The sequence below is a fragment of the Canis lupus genome, chromosome 38 (genome assembly GCF_048164855.1).
Source record: "Canis lupus baileyi chromosome 38, mCanLup2.hap1, whole genome shotgun sequence".
Taxonomy (NCBI): Eukaryota; Metazoa; Chordata; class Mammalia; order Carnivora; family Canidae; genus Canis; species Canis lupus.
The window spans coordinates 21,324,067-21,346,685 of NC_132875.1; the positions used below are offsets into that span (position 1 = coordinate 21,324,067).

The following is a 22,619-nucleotide window of genomic DNA, read 5'->3' on the forward strand; positions in this document are numbered from 1 at the left end:
AGAATAGAATGCTGTATAGTCATCAAAAACAATGTTTTTAAAGAAGGAGCAATGACACAGACAAAATACGCACTTAAAATGTTAAGTGAAAAAATTACACAAAACTTAATATACAATCCTAATTTTCTAAAGAAAAATACACAGAGAAAAAAATATTAGAATAATTGATTCCCAGTAATCATTATTTTCTTTTTATTATTTTTGTTCCCCTGCAATATCTTTTTTTAAAATTTTATTTATTTATTCATAAGAGACACACAGAGAGAGGCAAGACATACACAGAGGGAGAAGTAGGCTCCCTCTGGGGAGCCTGATGCAGAATTCCATCTCAGGACCTCGGGATCACGACCTGAACTAAAGGCTCAACTACTGAGCCATTCAGGCGTCCCTATTTCCCTGCAATAGCTTGAAAAATACATATTAATTACTTTTACAATTGAAAAAAAAAAACTAAGCTGGGCACTTGGGTGTGTGCAATCAGTTAAGCATTGGACTCTTGATCTCATCTTATAAGATCGAGCCCTGCATCTGGCTCTGCACTCAGCAGGAAGTCTGCTTGAGATTTTCTCTCCCTCTCCTTTCTCTAAAAAATAAATAAACAAAATCTTTTTTTTAAAAGAAGAAAGAAAACTAAGCTACAGGGTTTCCTGTCTGCCTCAAAATCAAAGGAAACATAAAATAAAAATTGTTATTTTTGTTGTTACTTCTCAGTCCTTTCCCTAGGCCTTAACCATAACTTCTTAGCTCAATAAGAGGATGATTCTGAGAGCTCTTGAGACAGTGAGGAAGGATGCGCCCAGATTCCTATCATCTCTTAAAGATAAGAATTGTGCAGACAATTAAAATTAACCTGAGACTGGAAGTTTTATGTTGAGTCAATATTAGGAAACACTGGATATAGACCCAAATGGTTTCTGAAGCACAGAGTAAAAGGTAGGTGTGTGTGTGTGTGTGTGTGTGTCTGTGTGTGACGGGGAGGACCCTCACAGCTAGGCTTAAAAGCAAAGAAAGGTAGGCTCAGGTAGAAAAACCAAGAGATCAGGAAAAAAATCCACTATCGTACCGAAAGAAGAAAATGGAATGGAAAAACTAAAGATGTTATCTCAAAAGAAAGAGAATTCATTTTCCTCCCCATTTTACACAAAAATCACGCTCAGACAAGCAGGGAGAAATTCAAAGGGAAACTCTTGACAGAGATACATAGGAAAACAAAAAAAGAGTCAGTCCTGCAAGAGGGGAGGCTGAAATCAAAGATGCTTCTCTCTCTCTCCCCAGACAAGCTGGGCAAAAAGCAGAATCAGAATAGCATGACGGAATACGGCTGCAGAATGCACGAGCCCTTAATTCCCTACACAGCCCTGGCCCTTCAGCTGACCAATACAATCACTGCCACCTTGCTACCTGTGAGTCAGCAGAGCATGGTGATGTGAAGAGATGATTCAGGGGCAGTAGGCTGCCTAGACATGGATCCCAATTCTGCCCCTAACCAGTTCCATAACCTTGAGTCAACTGCTTAACCCCTCTCCCCAGGTGCTATGGAGAAGATGAAACCATCCCAAAGGGTTGTTGTGATGATTAAATAGGTTAATACCTATAAAGTACTTAGCATAGTCCCTGGGCATGTGTAGCTCTCATTTAGTATTAGTTATAATTACTATTATTTTTATTATTGCTGTAACTCTTATAATAAAAACTTGGTACCTAGTCAGCTTCCACACCATTAGTGGGATTTCTCCTGGGAGTACTAAGTTTCTATAAACTGTTTATTTCTATAGTACCTGATGAGTTCTATTAATAATCCTTCCCTTTTCTCAGAGAGGCATCTTGCAGTCAAGTATAAGAGGTACAGAGATGGTAAAAAGTAACTTGTCTGGAATTATCATTGATGTTAAAGCCTTCAGATGAATGACTGAATGAACACCCGAGGTTTGTATGATGGCATCACATATAATACTACACAATGGCCTTTTTATCATGTGAGAAAAAATCTAACTGCAAAATGGAGGGTTCAAACTGTTATCACCTTAATCTGAGGAGTCAACGTCAGCATCACATTGGCAGGCTAACCAGATATTATATATATTTCCTTATGTGATACGACATGAAGTAACCAACGCTGCCCATTATGCATACTAGTCAAAAATGTATAACTTGACTAGATTTGGCCAATGGAACCAACCTCCAATATATAGGAAATACAAGATACAGGAAGAAGTTAGCAACAACCCAAAGAAGCAACTGGACAAATCTAGAAGGTGGGACAAGCTGCAGGACAACTGGCCTGGTCTATTCAACAAATCAATGTCCTGGAAAAGGAATAGTGCTAAATTAAAGAAGACTTAAGGGACATAAAAATTAGTGTGCATAGATACTAGCTTGGACAAACCAGTTTCAAGGGCATTTTTAAGATAATTAGGGGGATCCCTGGGTGGCGCAGCGGTTTGGCGCCTGCCTTTGGCCCAGGGCGTGATCCTGGAGACCCAAGATCGAATCCCACGTCAGGCTCCCGGTGCATGGAGCCTGCTTCTCCCTCTGCCTATGTCTCTGCCTCTCTCTCTTTCTCCCTGTGTGACTATCATAAATAAATAAAAATTAAAAAAAAAAAGATAATTAGGGAAATCTATAGCCTGGCCATTAGAAGAGACGAAAACTTAGATGAGATAAAATGGAAAAGTTAAGATCTTTTTTTTATTTAAAGATGTATTTATTTATTTAAGAGAGTGAGAGAGCAGGGGAGAAGTAGATTCCCCACTGAGCATGGAGCCTGACATGGGCTGGATCCCATGACCCATGAGATCACGACCTGAGCCAAAACCAAGAGTTGGACACTCAACTAACTGTGCCACCCAGGTGCCCCCATCTTTATTTTTTCGTATTTTTTTTTAAGTAGGCTCCATACTCATGGGACTCAAACTCATGATCCTGAGATCAAGTCTCATGCTCTACAGATTTAATCAGCCAGGTGCTGCAGAAAAGTGAAGATCTTGACTAAAATAACAAACTACAAAATAGTTTGTAGACTACAACCTGGTTTTTCATTATCATACTTTTGCTTCTTGTATTTCCTACAGTGTATATGTACTATAACCTTTGAATAGATTATTCAAAAGAATAGAGAACAGAGAAGAAGAGAAAAGGAAAAAAGAGAAGGAAAGAAGGAGATGGAGGGGGAAGGGCAGAGGAGTGGAAGGGAAGAGGCAGAGGAAAGAGGGAGGAGAGAAGCAAGTTTTGAATTAACTATTCTTAAAGCTCAGATTGTCCCCCTCAACCATGTGATCTGGCAACAACTATTTGCTTAAGGTACCACCTATCAATCCTGAAACTGGATGGTAGTGGGACATAGTAGAAAGAGCTAGGGAGTTCAAATTCCATCGTCATCTCTTTGTGGTCCTTACAAAGAAGTATTTTATCAATGTGAGCTTTAATGTTTTCAGCTATACAATGGGAAGAAAAATAACCTTCCAATATAATGTTCATAGCAGCATTATCCACAATAGCCTCAAACTGGAACTACACAAAGGTCGTCAACCGAAGAATGGATAAAACAAAATCTCATGTCCCAGGAACCCCGTTAACCAAACTGGGAACACTGGTCATCCTAGCTGCTGCCCACTGTAGAGGAGACAGAGTTTGGAGTTCAAGGCCCACTTTCCATGAAAGCCCTAGAAAGGTCGTCTTAAATATATAGAATATGTTCCAGAACTACGGACAAAACCAAACTAGACTCACTTTAACAAAGCATAAAATGAATCCCTATAAGTTCAAGGTGACCAGCCAGTAATTTAACTGGCTGCTAGAACAAAACTTAACACTTTTCAGAGGAACATAAAAATAATCTAGAATCTCTATAATGTGTCAACTACAATGTCTGATATGTCATAAAAAATTGGTAAACATGAAAAAATAAAGAAATGAGATTCATGGTCAAGAGAAAACCCCATAAGCAGAAACGGAAACACAGATGATATAGGTGTTGAAAATAGCAGATAACGTTTTAAAAATGTTGCCGCATATGTTTTGAAAATATCAAGAAAAGAGAAATTTCAGAAGTAACATGGACACTGAAAAAAAGACCAAGTGGAAATCATCAAACTAAAAAATACAACATCTAAAATGAAAAATTCATTGGATGGTGTTATTAGCAGACTATATACAACAAAAGAATTGATTAACTTTAGAAATTATCTAAACTGAAGCACACAGAAAATAAAAAAGGCATGCCTTAATGATCTGTGGGATTGTATCAAGGAGTCTAATAAATGTGCAGTTAGGGTCAAGGCAACAAGAGAAATGGGATGGAAAAAAGTATTTGCCAGAAATTTTCCCAAATTGAAGGAAAAAAAACACTACCCATAAACCTGGAATATTTAGATATTGCACTTACCCAAGCCAAAGAAATTCAATGGCAATTACACTTAGAGTCATCATATTCAAAGCACTGAAGAAAAAAATATTGAGGCACCTAGCTGGCTTAGTCGGAAGAGCATACAATTCTTGATCTCGGGGTTGTGAGTTCGAGTCCCATGTTGGGTGTAGAGATTATAAATACATAAACTTAAAAAAAGAAAAAAGTGTCTGACTCTTGATTTTGGAACAGGTCTTGATCTCATGAGTTGTGGGATCAGGCCCTGCATCAGGCTCCACACTTAGCGGGGAGTCTGCTTGAGAATTCTTTCCCTCTGCCCTTCCTCATCCACGAGCACATGCCCCCTCTCTCATTCAAATAAATAAATAAATCTTAAAAAAAAAAAAAAGATTCGTGAGAGAGACACACACACATAGAGGCAGAGACACAGGCAGAGGGAGAAGCAGGCTCCATGCAGGGAGCTCGATGTGGGACTTGACCCTAGGGCTCAGGGATCATGCTCTGAGCCAAAGGCAGATGCTCAACAGCCAGGTGTCCCATAATCTTTAAAAAAATATATTAATGCAACCTTCAAGATTAAGAGATACACATTTCCAGTTATAAAATAAATAAGTTACAGGGATGAAAAATATAACGTCAGGAAAATATAGTCAAAAGTACTGTAATAATTTTGTATGGTAACTACACTTATTATAGTGAGTGTTTCATAATGTATACGATTGTCAAATCACTATGTTGTACACCTGAAACTAATATAATATTGTATATCAACTATACCTCAATTAAAAATGAAAGCAGCCTCCAAAGCCCTCAAGAACAACAATTGGCATCACACAGCTGACTTCTCATTAGAAACAATGGAAGCCAGGGGATCCCTGGGTGGCGCAGCAGTTTGGCGCCTGCCTTTGGCCCAGGGCGCGATCCTGGAGACCCAAGATTGAGTCCCACGTCAGGCTCCCGGTGCATGGAGCCTGCTTCTCCCTCTGCCTATGTCTCTGCCTCTCTCTGTGTGACTATCATAAATAAATAAATATTTTTTTTAAAAAAGGAAACAATGGAAGCCAGGAAACAAAAGAATGACATATTTAAATTGCTGAAAGAATATTTTATGATTCCATTAATATAAGGTTTTTTTAAAGGCAGGCAAATGCTTTCATTGTGTTAGAAGTCAGGATAGTGACTACTTTTCAGGGGGAAATGAATGGAAGGGGACAAGAGGGGGGCTCCTGGGATCCTGGTAACATTCTTTTCTTTATCAGGATGCTAATTACATAGTTGCTTTCAGTTTGTAAAAATTCATTAGAGCTGTACACTTTACAATATGTGCATTTCTCTTAAGTATTTTAAACTTCTGTAAAAAGTCAAGGGGAAAGAAAAACCATCATGAAATATATGAAAGGATTAGAAAACAATATATACATTTAGGGCGTACTACAGTGTATAACAGAGACAGCAGGCATTTTATGAAAGCTCATTATTATTGGTCTTATTATCATTATCCCACGGCAAGTTTGGGGAGATCTAACTGGTCTTAAGAGCGGACTGAGAAGCCGGGGCAAACCGTCCCTATCAATTCCATTTTAAGTTCTTTTTAGCTTCCACAATGCTGTGTTTATAGTATTCACTAAAATACTTACTGACTGCACGCTTTTCCAGTTTAGAGTAGTATTCAGACACAAGGTTGCATTTGGACACTTTTGTTTCTACCCGCTACACCTCTTTTTCTCACATTGCATATTTTGCAGTTGTTATTATGCAGATTCTCCTAACCATTCACTGGCTTATGAAGATGGAGTTACCAGGGGATCCCTGGGCGCCGCAGCGGTTTAGCGCCCTGCCTTTGGCCCAGGGCGCAATCCTGGAGACCTGGGATCGAGTCCCACATCGGGCTCCCGGTGCATGGAGCCTGCTTCTCCCTCTGCCTATGTCTCTGCCTCTCTCTCTCTCTGTGTGTGTGACTATCACAAATAAATAAAAAAATTAAAAAAAAAAATGAAGATGGAGTTACCATTATACCTTTTGAATGTTCCACATACAACACCTTGGGCTCTTTCAGAAAAGGCAGATAGATAGCTGAGGACCAAGACACCAAAAAGGCAAACATATAAACTAACCTAAGCAGGATTGCAGGCATCTGAGGCGCACACGCCCTCTGAGCTGAATCTTCCCAAGTCCAAAAAAGCCTAGACCACCCAGAGAGAAGCCCCAAGGGCAAAGACACAGATGCTGCTGACCTAAGAGTCACAGAAACCAACAGGGCTAGCTGCAAACTCTCCTCAGTGTTGGCTTTGGCAGCAAACCTGACGCCCCTTATCAGCAGATACCTTTGAAGTAGCTGGCAGCCTTCCATCCCCTACTCAAATACGCTCAGCTTCCCATCCTATTCTTTTCTACAAAGAGGATCTCTTCATCAGATAACAGAGTTAATAAAGCTCAATTAACCAGAACAGATTTTGCTACCATCAAGACAAATTGGGCAACTGGAAGAGCTGTCTGTAAAGCTGACCACCACATTGTTTGTGATCATGTTCTAACACGGAGGAAATCCAATCGATCGCAGATATCCTGAGTCCCTTTGCAAGGAGGTGTAGGGTAGACTGGGGAAGAGAGGGTGGGGTAAATCAGTCAGCTACTCCTTCTCCCAAAGATGTCTCCAGGTTAAACTTTTTCTCAGAAGGGCAGGGCATAACCCTTAGAAGTCCATTCTTTCTCTCTACACTACTCATCAGGGACATTTGACGATACTGGCATTATGGATCACTGCTCCTCCTTTATTAATTATAACACCACCGCAGAACATGCCTCTTTACAATATCCAGTCTTTTTACATATGTGAAGCAGCTGGACTCAAAGACTAAAAAATCCTGTCCCCATCTACAGGGGATAAACAGGTAGGTAGGTAAGTAAGTAACATGCACTGTTTTTGGTTTTAAACCTCTTTTATGCTTTTACTGCTAGACACATTTCATTGGTGCCAAATGAAATCTGACTGGTCATGACAAGTCTCTTGAAACTGACCAACCAATGGGAAAGGACATCTAAAGACCCTAGAGAAAAGAACTAATGATATCCCATTATTACATTTCTTCTTCAGCACCCTTCCTCTATCTCCCACTTTCTGCAGTGCGACTTACTCATCTGAATCCAGATTTACCCTTTGTCATTCTCCAAGAATAAAGTAGGAAAATCACAATGAGTTGCCTAGATGCTTCGACATTGTTGCCTGGGCAAATGTGGCTCACATACAGATAGACAGGATTTTATGGCTTCTGCTATGTTATTGGGTTTCCCCAGGATGGAAAGCAGAATACCTACAACACTGGTTCTCAACCCTGGCAATATGAAAGAATCAGCTACGCCCTATCCCAGAGACTCTGATACAACTGCCCTGGGGTGAGGCATTGGCATGCTATTTAAAAACATTTTTTTAAAAAGATTTTATTCATTTATTCATGAGAGACACACAGAGAGAGGAAGAGACATAGGAAGAGGGAGGAGAAGCAGGCTCCATGCAGAAAGCCCGATGTGGGACTTGATCCTAGGACTCCAGGATCACACCCTGAGCCGAAGGCAGACGCACAACCACTGAGCCACCTAGGTGCCCCTAAATTATTATTATTTTTTTCCTCTAAATTATTTTTAAATCAACTTTATTAAGGCATAATTTACATACAATAAGATGTACACATTTTAAGTATTGACAAATGTACACACTCATGTAACCACCATGAGTCAGTCAACCCTTCATCCCACTCTGGCCCCAAGGTGATCACAATTTGCTTTCTATCACTATAGATTAGACCTATCTTTTCTAAAATTTCACATAAATGGAATAATACAGAATGTATTCATTGTGTCTGGCTTTTTTTAATCAGTTATGTTTTTGGAGTTCATCTATATTATTGCATCTATCAGCATTTCATTTCTTTTTATTGTTGAGTTGTATTCATATATGGATATATCACAATATGTTTTTATATTCATCTGTTGGTGGATATTTGAGTTGTCTCCATTATTGACTATTATTAATACAATATGAGTCTCCTACATCAGTTATAACAAATTAATGCAAACTTGGTGACTTAAAGCAACATGCATTTATTCTCTTAAATTTTTTTTAATTTGGGGGCACCTGGGTGGCTCAGTCAGCTAAGTGTTTGACTCTTGGTTTCAGCCCAGGATATATATAAATACAAACACACACACACACACACACACACACACACACACACATACACTACAATTTCTTTATCCATTCATCCAATGATGGACACTTATGTTGCTTCCATATCTTGGCTACTGCAAATAATGCTGTAATAAACATAGGGATGCATCTATCTTTTGGAATTAGTGTTTTGTTTTCTTTGGATAAACACTCAGAAGTGGAATTGCTGGATCATATGGTAGTTCTATTTTTAATTTCTATTTTCTTACAGTTCGGGAGGTCAGAAATCCAAAACCGATTTCACCAGGCCAAAACCAAGGTGTCAACAGGGCTGCATTCCCCTGAAGGCTTTCAGGCAGAATTCGTTTTCTTGCCCTTTCCAGCTTCTAGAGCTGTACTCCTTGGCTCATGGCTTCTTCCTCCATCCTCAAAGCCAGTGACCTAGTGTCTTCTCTCTGTGACTCTGCTTTCCTCCACTTCCATCACATGGCCTTCTTCTCTTTGGTCTGTAATTTCTCTCTACCTCCATCTAATAAGGACACTCAGGACTGCATTAGGGCCTACTTAGATACGAAGCAGAATATCTTCATTACAAGATCCTCAAATTCACCCTATGTGCAAAGTCTTCATGTAGATAAGATAAATTCACGGGTTGTAGGAATTAGGACGTGGACATCTTTGGCGAGGACCATTACTCAGCCTATAACAAAAACTACTATGAATAATCAGGTACAAGTCTTTGTGTAGATATATATACTCTTAGATCTCTTGGAGCTAAATATCTACCTGCAGAATTGCTGGGTCATATGGTAAGTACATACTTAACTTTATAAGAAACTGCCAGACTATTTTCCAAAGTGGTTGTACCATTCTATATTCTCACCAGCAACATATGAGAATTCCATCCATCCTTACTAACATGTTGTCAGTCTTTTTAATTTTAACCATTCTAATGAGTATGTATCACACTTACTGTTTTAATTTGCATTTTCCTGATATTGAGCATCTTTTCATGTACTTATTGGCCATTTACATGTTGGCCACTATATTTATATAAAATCTTCTGCCTATTTTTAAAATTTTGGGTAGTTTGTCTTATTATTGAGTTACATGTATCACAAATATATTCTCACAATCTGTGACATCTCTTTCATTTTCTTAACAATGTCTTTCTAAGAGCAAAAGTCTAAGAATTGGTGATGTCCAGTTTATCTTTTTTCTTTTATTATTTATGCTTTTTGTATCCTAAGAAATCTGTCTCTTTAAAGTCACAAAGATTTTTTTTTCTTAAACTCTCCCAATGACTCTCACAGGGAAAGCTGAGAACTACTAAACAACTGGTCTACCAGGAATCTGCCTAACTTGCTCAATTTAACCTTTCTACCATGGAAACTTAGGGTACTACAGGCAAAACAAAAGTATAGTTAACTGGAATACTGTAAAAGGAAAAAAAAGGCGGGCACAATTGAGAGTATTGAGACTATACAAATTGACTGCTTCCAAGGCTAAGCATGAATAACTATGGGCTAGAAACAGTGAGCTGAAAAGCCAAGTCAGAGGTACATTCAGTGTGTTCCAGCAAAGTGAAAGGAAGAAGAGAGAGCAAGGCTGTCCTCTCCCCTGTGGGAAAATGCACACCTAAGTTTACTTCGGTTTAAGATCAGAACGTGGGACAAATGATTTGTATTCTTGTTGAGATTCTTTAGAACGTGTCTCTCACAGAGACGACATGGAGCTGGAAGTAAAATTTGGCAATGTTTGGCTCTGGGTTTTGAAGCTACTGCATTAAACAAATGAAGGTGGCAGCAATAATATTTGCCTAAACCTTGGTTCCAACAGGGGTTAGACAGACTGAGCTTTCACTAAGCGAAAGGAGATGTCAGGAGCACCAAATGGGCTCCGTTTCCCCTGGAGTCCTAGACAAAGCGGGTCTGTTTCTATGCTCTGGACAGGAGGCTACTTTCTCTAGATGTTATATTTAGCTAAAGGAATCTCCATCATGGCTTCATGCAAAATGCAAAGTATGTCCCAGCAGACATAACCACAAACCAGAGGGCCGGCAAGGAGCATCCCTTTAGGGTGTTCAGTAGTACAGAGGGGCCAATTGTGCAGGCACCCTGACATCCCCGAATTAGCTGAGTTAAAACTGTGAGCCAGATTTTTGGCCAGCTTTCACATTTAATAAGTCTTTGTTTCCCTCTTTACTAGAGATCCTGCCCCTGGGGAGAAAAAAACCTGCTGTCCTATTTCACTGTCAACTTCTAGCTGCTTACCCAGACACCAAGTAGGAAAAACAATCCAATGTTGATGTTTAACACCTCCAAACCTTTTGAAGGTTTGTGTGCAAGAGAAAAGGTTAGGTTAATTCTGTAACTAAGTGAAATATCTGGATTTGACAGAAAAGGGTAAGAAAATCCAGAATACCCTCTATTCTGCACACCATACCCAGAGTCCTAACAGAATATGTGGGAGGAAACCTAAAGTTTTAGAGTCAGATGAATGGATTTAAATACTAACCTCACCTCAATTTTTTTTTTTTTTTAGATTTTATTTATTTATTCATGAGAGACACAGGGAAGGAGGCAAAGACATAGGCAGAGGGAGAAGCAGACTCCCTGCAGGGAGCCTAATGTGGGACTCAATCCCAGGATCCCAGGATCATGACCTGCACTGAAGGCAGACGCTCAACCACTGAGCCACCCAGGTGCCCCCTCACCTCATTTTTGATTAATCTCCCTAAGCTTCAGTTTCCTCCTTCCTAATACAGCGGTATTAATAGCAACTACTTTATGGAATTATTGTAAAGATTAAGCATATAGAGTGCTTAATATTGTACCTGGCACAAAAGAGTTCAACAAATGTTGGTTTTCTTATCATAACCTTTGCTAGTGAACCATTAAGTTTTATAGCTTTTTAAAAAAGAATCTAAAAAGGAGGAAAACCCATGACTTTTGCCGGTGAGAAATAGATCCAAATTCACATAAATCTCAGGTGAATTTTCACAGGTGTCCATGGCTGAACCAGAAATGGTTTTCCAATGTCTTTCCTAAACAGTGTGTTTCCAGAGAAATGTGGATTTCCCTTTTGGTGCTGGAACTAAATTTACAGGTAAAACAAAAGGTATATCTATTTTATACACTTGGATTCCTGTTTGGTGACTCTTGGTTGCTGGCCATTATAGCTAAGGGAATCTGAAACAATGCTTCATTCCTCAAGAAATCTGATCTTTAATTGTGTGAGCTAGCCCACTCTCCATACCCACATCCACTTTTGTTTGTCCATATCTTGAGCATTCCAGTTTACTTATCATAATTTAACAAAGGTCACCCAATAACCAGAAGGAAGCCCCCAGTACAGGATACCCAATACTGGGTATCATAAAATTCATCATAGAATTATAGTATACTAGATTTTGAAGGCAATATGAAGATCATATAGGCCAAGCACTTTTTTTTTTAACTTTTCCTAAAGTTAAGGCACAGAAAGAAGTAATTGTCCAAGGTTTCAGAGTTACCAGCTAGATTTTGAAGGCAGTATGAAGATCATATAGGCCAAGCCTTTTTATCTTTAACTTTAGGGAACTGAGGTGTATACAGAAAGAAGTAAGTAATTGCCCAAGGTTTCAGAGTTACTAGCAGAGTTGAGACCAAGAGGAAGGGTCACTTGGAAGAGACCTTTCTTCTGTGATAGACTAGAGCAAGCCCTGGGAAGACTCTCTTAACTGCCAGTGTGGCCCGGCTCACTCCTTATTTCTCTGGTCTGATTACTACATCTTAATAAATGGGATTCTAATCCTTCACCTGCAACACACCTAAAGCAAAAGGGAATAAAAAATTAAGTTATGGAAAAAGAATCCTTCTGTGCCCATTACTAGAAAGCAGAGAGGCTCTCACCCAGCCAAAACAGAATTAATTTACACTTGTGATCAGCCAAGCCAGCTTCTACCTTAGAACCCTCTGCCTACAATGGACCCCAGGGGAGAGAGAAAAGAGATTACTCACCCAGTGGGATAGTAAACATTGCCTATTCAACAATCCTATACATATCTCTAATTACAACTATATTTAACTGATGAAAAAGTTTTAAGATCAAGAAAAAGTCCTATGGGCTACAACCATATACAATATGAGTAAATCTCAAAAACATATGTTGAATGAGAGAAACCAGACACAAAAGAGTACACACTGTATGATTCTATTTATATAAAGTATGAAACCAAGTAAAACGAATGTCCGATGTTAAAAGTCAAGACAGTTGCTATCCTTGGGGGTTGGGACCACCCTTCCCAACCCCCTGAGGACTGTGAGGAAGTGAGAGTGGGAATCCTAGGGTACTGAAATAATCTATTTCTTGATCTGGGAGCTAGTTACCATGTGTGTTCAGTTTGTAGAAGTGCATGTAGCTGTAAGTCTGTTATATGTGCACCTTTCTTCAATAAAATGTAATACATAAACAGTCCCATGAGTAATTAGAAATTCTTTCTTATGCCCCGACCAAAGAAATACACAATTTACGTAAGGAGGTCAACTCTGAGACCATGGCTAAGAATATCTTTCATGGGCAGATTTTCTTTCTGGAGGGCAGAGGCCCCATATTTTCTATATGAACCATGCAGTTAGGCTCTTGGTGAAATGTGAATGGCACCTGAAAAACCTGAAGCACTCAAGGCTTTGATGATGGGTTGCCTTCAGCATACACATCTCTGAGTTCTGGATGGGCCAGAATCCTCCTTCAGCTTGGCTCTTCTCTAACATTCTAAAGCTGGGAGAAAAGAGAGCTGAGAGTTTCAGTGAAGTCTAGATAGCTGAACATCCCTCACAGAAGTTTTTTCTCAGATGAACAGAGAAAATGAAGGAGGAAACAGTCAGTCAGTCCCTGTCCTTCTAGAGTTAATCTAAGTGGCTGTCAAGGTCACAGAGAAGAGCTGAAGTGGCATCTGATTACTGTCAAGGTTCTACCTAAATAGCCTTCAATTTTTTTTCTAATAAAAGCTATATATTTAAAGAGTATGACATTATGACTTGATGTGGATATATACATAGTGAGATGATTACTACAGTCAAGCCAATTCACACACCTCACACGGTTACCTTTGTGTGTGTGTGTGTGTGTGTGTGTGTGTGTGAAAAGAACCCCTGAAATCTACTCTCTAGCATATTTCCAGTATTCAGTACAGTATTAAATTAACTACAGGCATTCATTTTAGCTACATCCTCATGTCACCAAGGGTTGCAGAATAATTCAGATGAATGACAAGGAAGCTAGAGCAGATGCTGGAAACCATGAGGAAATGGTGAAAAGTACCTTCACCCCTAAATGAAGTATGGCTCCAACCGCAGTGCAGCCAGGCTGCTAAAAATAGCCAGTAAACTCCGGGAGAAGTTCTCTTTCTCTTCCTTCTTTTCATTGTCAGGTGCTTTTTACTCTTCATATCCTGTCTTTAAGACACAGGAAAAGCCTCTACACAGATGCATTAAGTAGATGGAATGTTCTAAATCAGTTCTTTTTTCATGCTGGTATAAACAAAAGAATTGGGTTCTAATTCCAGACCTACTGAGATCTGGAAAACTTCCTAATGTTAAGAATTGAAAAACTGGCTACTATTGACCACAGTCCTGTTTACCAAAGTTCTTTCTCTCCCAGCCTTGAATTTTAACACTGGATTTTGTCAAATGAAAACCAATGGATTTCCTATATAGGAAACCAACGAAATAGCCCTATATACCTACCCCCTTTATATCTATAACATTGTGGGAAGACTATTTGCCTTCTGAAAAATCTGGGGATATCAGAGCTTGAATGTTAGACATGATACATTATATAAAATGGTTGGAGCTTTTGCCATCATTTGTAACCAGTGACTCCATTGAGAGAATTTAGGTTGAGAGAGCTTAGAAATAAGGTTCCTTAGTCTCCAAGAGATTATTTCCACCACTGACAGGTAAGGTCAATTTGGCATTAGTTTTGTAAGATTACCACTAAATTCATGAGTTCACCTCGGCCAAGATGAATGCTTGGAAAGAAAACTAAACCGAATCACAAACATACATGAACTAGAAGAGGGAAAGGTGAAACCACACTGAAGGTTCCCAAATCTCAACAGTTTCACAAATCACTCAAGGACATCAAGGAAACACCATCATCAGCAAAATATGCAGATTATGAATTATGTTGCCAGTGTTGGGATTGTATCTTGCAAACGGTTACTCACAGGGTTACTGTTGATTCAACTCAGAAAGGAAGAAAAGAATGACTATTCAGGGTTTTTTTTTTTTTCTCCCACGAGATCACAGTAGGAAAATGAAAAGCCTCTTAACTGGGCCAATACTATAGTCTTTCTCTTATTTACAAGATGGTGTCATCGCTCCTCCCAGGGATCTCCATGCCTAGAAATAGCTATATACCTTTTTAAAGAGTCTTCCTGAGTCCTCGCTGACTTGGACAAATCGAGGAATGATATTATTCAGGTAGATGTCACTCAGGGTGGTATGGTCCCTGCTCTCCCGCTTCACCTGGTTTAAGAGGAGATTCCAGCAGTTGACTGGAGAGAGTACATTCTGATCCTTCCTGCAGAGAAACAGCAAGAAAAAAAAAATCAGTGTAGGTGAGTAGCCAGGGCCAACAGCTATGAATATAGTCCATGTCATAAAATCACAGTGATCAAAGCTGAGTCAGAAATAGACATCTTTCCTTGAAGCCTGCACCTCTAGTTTTCTCTTTATCTGAAACCTCAGTGGAGAAAATAAGAATAATGAGAAGAGGAGGGAGGAGAGAGGAAGAGGGAAAGAGGAGAAGAAAGAGGAGAAGCAGGATTATCTGTTGAGTATCTACAATGTTCTAGGACTTTGGTAAATGTTTTACATGCATTATCCCATAAGTTTCATAATTTCCCCTTAAGAAAACATTACTGTTATCCCCATTTTGCTAATTAGAAAACTGAAACTCAGAGAAGTCGTCACTTGCCGACAGCCAAATCATAGAGACATTAAGGAAGAGTCAGGGACTAGTACCACAGCTCTACGTTTTCTGACTAGAACAGGTCTAGGCTATCCAACTCCGAAGCCCATAATCTTAGTCATTAAATCATTTGGTTTGTGTTTAGGTTTAGAGGCAAAACTTAGAAGTCTAAAGACAAGAATTACAAGAGCACTACAGACCACATCTCCACACATTTATTCATATTAGGATTCAGTGAAGACAACAACCTTCAAGGCTTTTGCTGTGAAAAAAGTCCCTAAAAACCCTTAGTCCCAAGGACACATCTAAGGATGTTCTGAGTTCATGGGTTGAGCCATCATGTCATGTCCCATACAACCAAGAGCACAAACTATATCTGAACACATGTATTCCTAAAACCTCTACACCTGATTGGAGCAGTCAAGTGCCAAACCTAGGAGTTCTTTTCTAATGAAAACACTGTGATCCAAAAGAATATACTGATTATCTACTCGGTGTGTAGCACAGATTCAAGCAACAGAAAGTTCTGTATCCGCAAGCTGGATTTCTTTAAAAAGAGAAACCGAAAGTAGGAGTTGTTTGCTATATTATTTATCAAGGGCTTGCTGTGCACTTGGCATGTGGCTGGGGCCCTATACTCAACGTTGTTTAATTTGAACCCTATGACAGCCTGATGAAGGATGTATCATTAACACATTCAGCAGATGTGGGATGGGAAGTTGACTCAGAAAAGTTAAATATCTTGTTCAAGGTCACATAGCTACACAAGTGGCAATGATGGAATTAAAAACCAAGCCTTGTCGTTGTAGAGAATTGGGATTAATCATTGCAAAGAATCACAATCTGTTCACATTATTTCCCCTTCTTTCCTCCCTACAGTCAGACTCTTAAGGCAAAGAAAGTGAGTGGACAGTGGCTTGGTTCTTGCATCAGCACTGCCTGCATTCAGAGCTGGAAGCTGTTGGGCAGCTGTGATTTGTAGAGCTTGGAATTTAACTTTACAAGGGGCTTTTTCCAATCTGTAGTAAGGTAATTATTAGCAACCAATCGTACCACACCTCCTCTGGCTTCAGAACACACCAGACCATTTCATCAACTATCTAACCAGCACTGAGAAGTTACTTCAAACCAATGAGCATTGGAGTCCAAACTGAAACTGATCTATATCTGCCCCCCACCCCACCTCTGCCCCCCAGCGTAACACCTCTGTAGTCAGAGCACCTAATATTTCATTTCTGACCCCTTCAGCAACATTATGTCCTTTATTGTTCTAGGAAAATCAAAAGATTTCTATGGAAATGAAAAATATATATATTAGCTGAAAGAGATACATGTGTAATTAATCCACTCCTTTCAAAATGTTTAGCATCTGAAAAACAAACCAAAAAAAGCAAATAGGAAACAATCTTAAACTCAAAGTTGAGCATAGGCCTTCAGGGACCTTTGATGTTTTCACTGCAAGAAAACTTTCTAATACATTCCAAATCGGTTTCAGTTACAAAATCCTAAATAATTGAGTTTCCATTTTTGTTGGGTGGCAAAGTATCCATGTCCTTAGTAAGCATGGAATATATCAGGCACTTACACTTGCTTCTTTAAAAGAGCAGGCCTCACAAGATCTGAACTTGACAACTGCTCAATCTGCTTCTTAGGGGTGGACATGGGTTAGTAGTCTCTATTAGGTCCTTCCTTATAGTGCTTCATGCACATAAGAATGGCACTGCAACTCAATTTCACCAACATACAAACGTTTGTATCTTAAATGAACAAAGTACAGTATTAGGGGCTTTTAGTTGTAAAAGTGCTGATATCTCTCCCTCTGCCTGTGTCTCTGCCTCTCTCTCTCTCTCTGTGTCTCATACATAAGCAAAAATCTTAAAAAAAAAAAAAAGTGCTGATATCACAGGACACAGTGGGAAAGAAAGACCTATAATATAGCAGAACATTAGAGGTATAAACAAAGGGCCAGTTACCCACAAATGTACACCGCAGATCACAAGTGATGGCAGGAGAGGCAAAACCAATCGAATACCATGGAAGAGGATACAGAGCATAAATCCCAAGGGGGCCCTCAGAAGAAAGGATGAGTAAACGAAGATGAGTTAATACAAGGGATAGGCAGAAGTGGGACTCTTTTATTATTTTTTAAGATTTATTTATTTATTTATTTATTTATTTATTTATTTATTTGCGAGAAAGAGAGAGAGCAGAGGGAGAGGGAGACAAGCAGACTACCTGCTGAGTGGGGAGCCCGACATGGGGCTCGATCCCAGGACCCCAAGATCCATGATCTGAGCCAAAATCAAGAGCCAGACACTTAGCTGACTGAGTCACCCTGGCACCCCAGAAGTGGGAATCTTTTAAAACAAAAAGCTTTATGCCTTAAAACTAATAAATTTGTAAATACATTAAGAACTATATATTTATAATTATACCAAGAAGTTCTGAGGTGGCAATGTACTTTTAGCACATATTCTTCTATCCTTACAGCAGGTGCTGTGATGGCTATTATTGGTTTCAGTGAGTAGGAATTCTTAAAGTATGTTCTGAGAAACTCCAGAATTATTGAGAAATAATTCAATTTCAAACAACTGTGACACATCCATTCAAACGAGCAACCCCCAGTTAAATGTGTCAGGGACCCAGATTCCCTGAGTTAGACACTATCACAATGTCTCCTGGGCTTCTAGGTGAGTTACATTGTGTGCAAACTTTTGAATAAAGAATCAATTAGTGTATCCAGACTTTTGAAAAATGTGATGTTGGTTAGATCGGATGTCCTGCACAGGTTTCATTTTTAATTCCAGCCTGTGTGCCTCCTTAGGTAATGCTGTGCATGTGAGCACGTGATTTGACACACAGTGGCCAAGTTTAATTACATGCCATAGTAGACCATGGTTGGGTAGTGAGAATGCTCAATATCACCCCATCATTAACAATTGTTTTAACACTTATTACACTTTTTCGGGCTTACCCAATAATATTAAGGGGAATGGGGATCGCTGCTAGGTAATGTTAGTGATTCAACTTAAAAACAAAATATCCTTTTTCAAAAGCCTTGGCCAATTTAAAACTATCTCAGGATTATAATTCATCTGTGTGAATCAGGATTTTCTTGATATTAGGCAACCCAAATCAGAGCCAGGAATAACCTGGATGCTGAAACTGATATAAAATTGCAACTCTGATTCATAATCCCAATTTCAATATTTTGGGTCATGAACACAGCCTCACTGTTCTCACCAACTGACCCTGTAATGAGTTCTCTTCATAAACTTGCACTTCAAAGGTGGATTTACACCAGTAAGGCACTGCTTTGGATCTGCTACGTCTATGCAAGATTTTTATTTTAAAAAAGCCTTTCAAGATAGTATTAAACTCTGTTGTCCGCTTCTTCTATGGGTCTGTTACTCTTTTTTTACTATTACTGCCACTTTTCAGGCAATATTTTTAGTTCTTTGAGTTTGTATGCTTTCTTGGACATAATCCTCCTTTCAACTGAGGTGTTTTAATTAATTCATTTATTTATTTTGGGATAGTGGTGGAGCGGGAAAGGCGAAGGGCATGTCGTAGGAGGGGAATACAAATATACCATAGAGACAATTTTCCCAGCCAACACGAACAAAGATGAAACACACTTCGGGCTGGAAAATAAGCAAGTCAACGAGACGTGATTTCATAGGGAGCATATTAAGGTTCTGCTCGAGTGGTTTCCTGCTTCAGCAGCTTTGCAGCCTTATTTTATTTGGGGCTGCTAGAGCCAACGGAACTTCATTCGGTTAGGAGATTGAAATTTGTCTTTATATCTTTTCCATCTATCATTTGTTTGTACAGTTTCTTTACTTTCCCCGCCCCTGGAGTCAGGTTGTGTAATACTTGGGCATTTAAAGAAAAGGGTCTCCGTCCCTCAGGAATGTACTGAACAGCTGCAAACCTCCTCAAACACTAATCCCTAAAAAGCAGACAAAATATCCAGAAGTATTTTTCTTACTTAAATTTTTTTTTTCAGGAGGCAGATCAAGAAAACATAATATTGCACTTGAGAGGGAATGATGCTGGAGTCAAAAAAAAAAAAAAAAAAAAAAAAAAAGGAAGAAAGAAAGCAAGCAGGCCCAGAAAGTTACAAGCTGGCTATGCATCCACAAAAGAGATCATCATTATAAATGCACTGAATTGATAAACCTGCACAGCTGAATCAGTGGCTTCAAATATATGAGGCCAGTTTTTCTCCTTCAACTACAGGCTACTCATAAATGCTCAACAAACTTAGTGGCAAATGCTCAAAGGGATTTCTCTACGATATCTAGGGCAAAGAGAGAACTCTATAAAGGTCCAAATTGGCCTCCATGTTCCACTTCTCTTTTTTGCCCTCTCCACTCTGTTTCAGTTGTCTCCCCTATAAAATGGGCATGCGCCCTGTTGGTGTCCATCTAGCTCCCTAACCATCTGCAAAGCCCGACTGTAACATCCCGAAGCCCTCCTGGCCGAAGGTGCTATTTAGTGAAGAACTGCTGGGCTCACAGCTCTGCAGATGGGACGCGTGACACAAGCTCAGCATCAGCGGCTGGCCTGAGCTTCTGTGCAGCTCTACCAAGGTATGTTTCCTTCCCACAGTCTCTGACTTGCCCACCTACGGGGCTGCTGTGCGGGTAAAATGAGATGCCAAGAGCAAAAGAATGACATCAACAGTAAAACACTGTACAAATGTGAAGAAATATTATTATTTTTATTTCCAAACAAACTGGGATCAGCTTTCGTCAATTTCCAACAGGCTCCTCACCCGGCCCTGGGCCAGGGCCAAGAGCGCAGTCTGCTGAAAATGCACAGCCCTTGGCCAAGAGTGGTAGGGATAAGACAGCAGCAATAGGCAATTAACCAAGCAGCTGTACGTCTCTGGGAAGACGTGAGGGAGATACCAACGGGAGAGCAAGATTTAATCTTCCACTGTCCTTTCTTCCCCTACGGACCAGGGTGGAAGAATCAGTCCTGCATTCCGCACAGGGAACCATGTGCTGAAGGAGACAGGAAGGAAGCCAAAGAGAACTCAGATCACCAGAGCCCGAGATGCTTCAGCAACTTCTGCTGAGCCCCTCTTTCTCGGAATTCCTATCAAACCTGCCAGTCTGTCCACAGCATTGGCAAATATCAATATATCTAAGAGAAATGCCATTTCTCACATTCAAAAACAGGCACATATGTGATGATAGACAAAACCCAAAATGAGTTAAATACATCCAATAGATGTTAGTAAGCAGCCAACTATGAAGAGGATATTAAAAAGGGGGGAAAAAAAAGTACCTGCTTAATAAAAGGGATCATTTAGTGACAGTTGGACAGGGAACTAGTGACAAGCAGGGAGTTGGATTTTTAAGCCTAAATTCCCTCCTGGCACCTTGATTAAAATGAAATGAACTGAGGCAGCCAAAGAGATTATTTTATTCAGATGAATGTTATTAGCCTTTCTGGCTTATTTTCTCTATTATGCATTTTGCTGATGCTGACAGAAGCAGACGGGCTGGATGGAGAGGCAAAGCTGCAGCGGATTTATGGTTTGACAGTGCCATGCATAAAATCAGACCCTTTCTGACCCAGATAAGCCAGAGGATGGATGGGATTTGTTGGGGAAGGTGTTTAAAGAAGGAGGGGAAAAAAAATCACCAAGGTGGGAAGTGACTTGAAAAAGATTCTTCCTGTAATGGTGGCTGCTGGTTGTGCAACCCAGGAGTGCAGTGGCAGCCTAGAGGCATCTTTCAAAGACAGCAGGCAGGGAAGGAGGGGGAAGGCACACTTCTCACAGCTCCGCTTCAGCTCTGCCAGTAGTGAGATCAGGCTAGGAGAGCTCAGAGACAGAAAAAGGGCCAAAGGCAAAAATGTATATTCTATGTATGGAGAAATGAGCTTCCACAATTTCAGGGACAAGTTAATCCCACAAATTGTTTTCAGTAGCCTAGACAGATGATTAGAAAGGATTAAAGCAGTGGTGTACCCACCTTACTCAAAATAGTCTAAGTTGTCCCCTATAATCAGGTTTGGGGGAAACGCTGTATGGAAATAGAATTCTTGTGGCTCTGGATTAGCTCCAGGGAGCCCAGCCACACCCTGGGGACCATGGCATGTCCCCGAGCTGAAAGCTTAAGAGTCTGCTTTGAAGTTGAGAACTGGACTAGCACCATGTCTGAGATCTTAATAATTATTTCCTGAATGATTATAGCACCAATGTGCCCCTGGGTTAGGTCAGAGAACTGGTAGGGGTTCTCAATTCTGAGTCATCATGGACCCTGACTGGAGATGTCTCCATCAATTTATGACAGGAAAGAGACTCTGCTTTCCCTCCAACCATCCCCACCCACCCCGTGTTCATGGCAGGGAGAGGAAGGCTAGAGATTCCTTTAATCTCAAGACAGCTCCATGGACCCCATGAGACCAGACACGGCAGGGGTGGAGGGTGCCTACACAAGATTTAAATCTCCATCATTCAGGTTTCTTGCCTAGATCCCTGACATCTTATTGTCCAGGTCCCTTCTCTGAGTCCTTGATCTCTAGTCATCTTATTCCATTCATTCAACAAATACTGAGCACCTACTATGTGCCAGGTACTATTCTGGACAGTAGAGAGAAAGGGAACAACATTCTTATTTCTGACCTGCTTCTCCCATGTTTGGAGGACTTCCTGGATCCAACACATGGTCCTCCTGCTCCTAGACTGTCCATCAACCACAATTCACATCTTATCCTGGTCTCGATGCTTGTGTGTACACTGACATGTTATGGAACCCTGATCCAGCTGATGTAGAAGATCTGCCTGCTCAGCAGCCTTCTCTATGGCTTCTGCAGACCTGGGACCTTCCCTTTGTTTACACCCTCTGTCTTGCCACTAGCATCCTCAGAACTATTGGAAGGTATACACAAAGAGGTGACTAAACTCTCCCTGTGTACTCTGGGTACAATCTACATGCTAGAGAACAAACACTATGCACTCTAACCCAATAGAGTCCATAGAATCAACAGCCTGGAAATGCATTCAGGTATCACATTTCCATCCTGAAATCCACCCCCTCTCCCCCGCAAAGAGGCTGAGACTATATCAATAGGTGGGAGCTGACTAATTCACTTAAAAGAAAACATCATAGC

At 40.1% G+C, this 22,619-nt stretch overlaps 1 protein-coding gene across 12 annotated transcripts in view; it reads right to left on the minus strand.

Annotated features, from left to right (window-relative positions):
• The window catches only part of SRGAP2 (SLIT-ROBO Rho GTPase activating protein 2), a 234,822-nt gene that overhangs the window by 102,358 nt on the left and 109,845 nt on the right, over positions 1 to 22,619 (minus strand). For all 12 annotated transcript variants that reach the window (XM_072815064.1, XM_072815062.1, XM_072815063.1 and 9 more), the window contains exon 4: positions 14,936 to 15,098. In XM_072815064.1, coding sequence (XP_072671165.1) covers positions 14,936 to 15,098 — 163 coding nt within the window. The remainder of the gene's footprint in view (positions 1 to 14,935; positions 15,099 to 22,619) is intronic.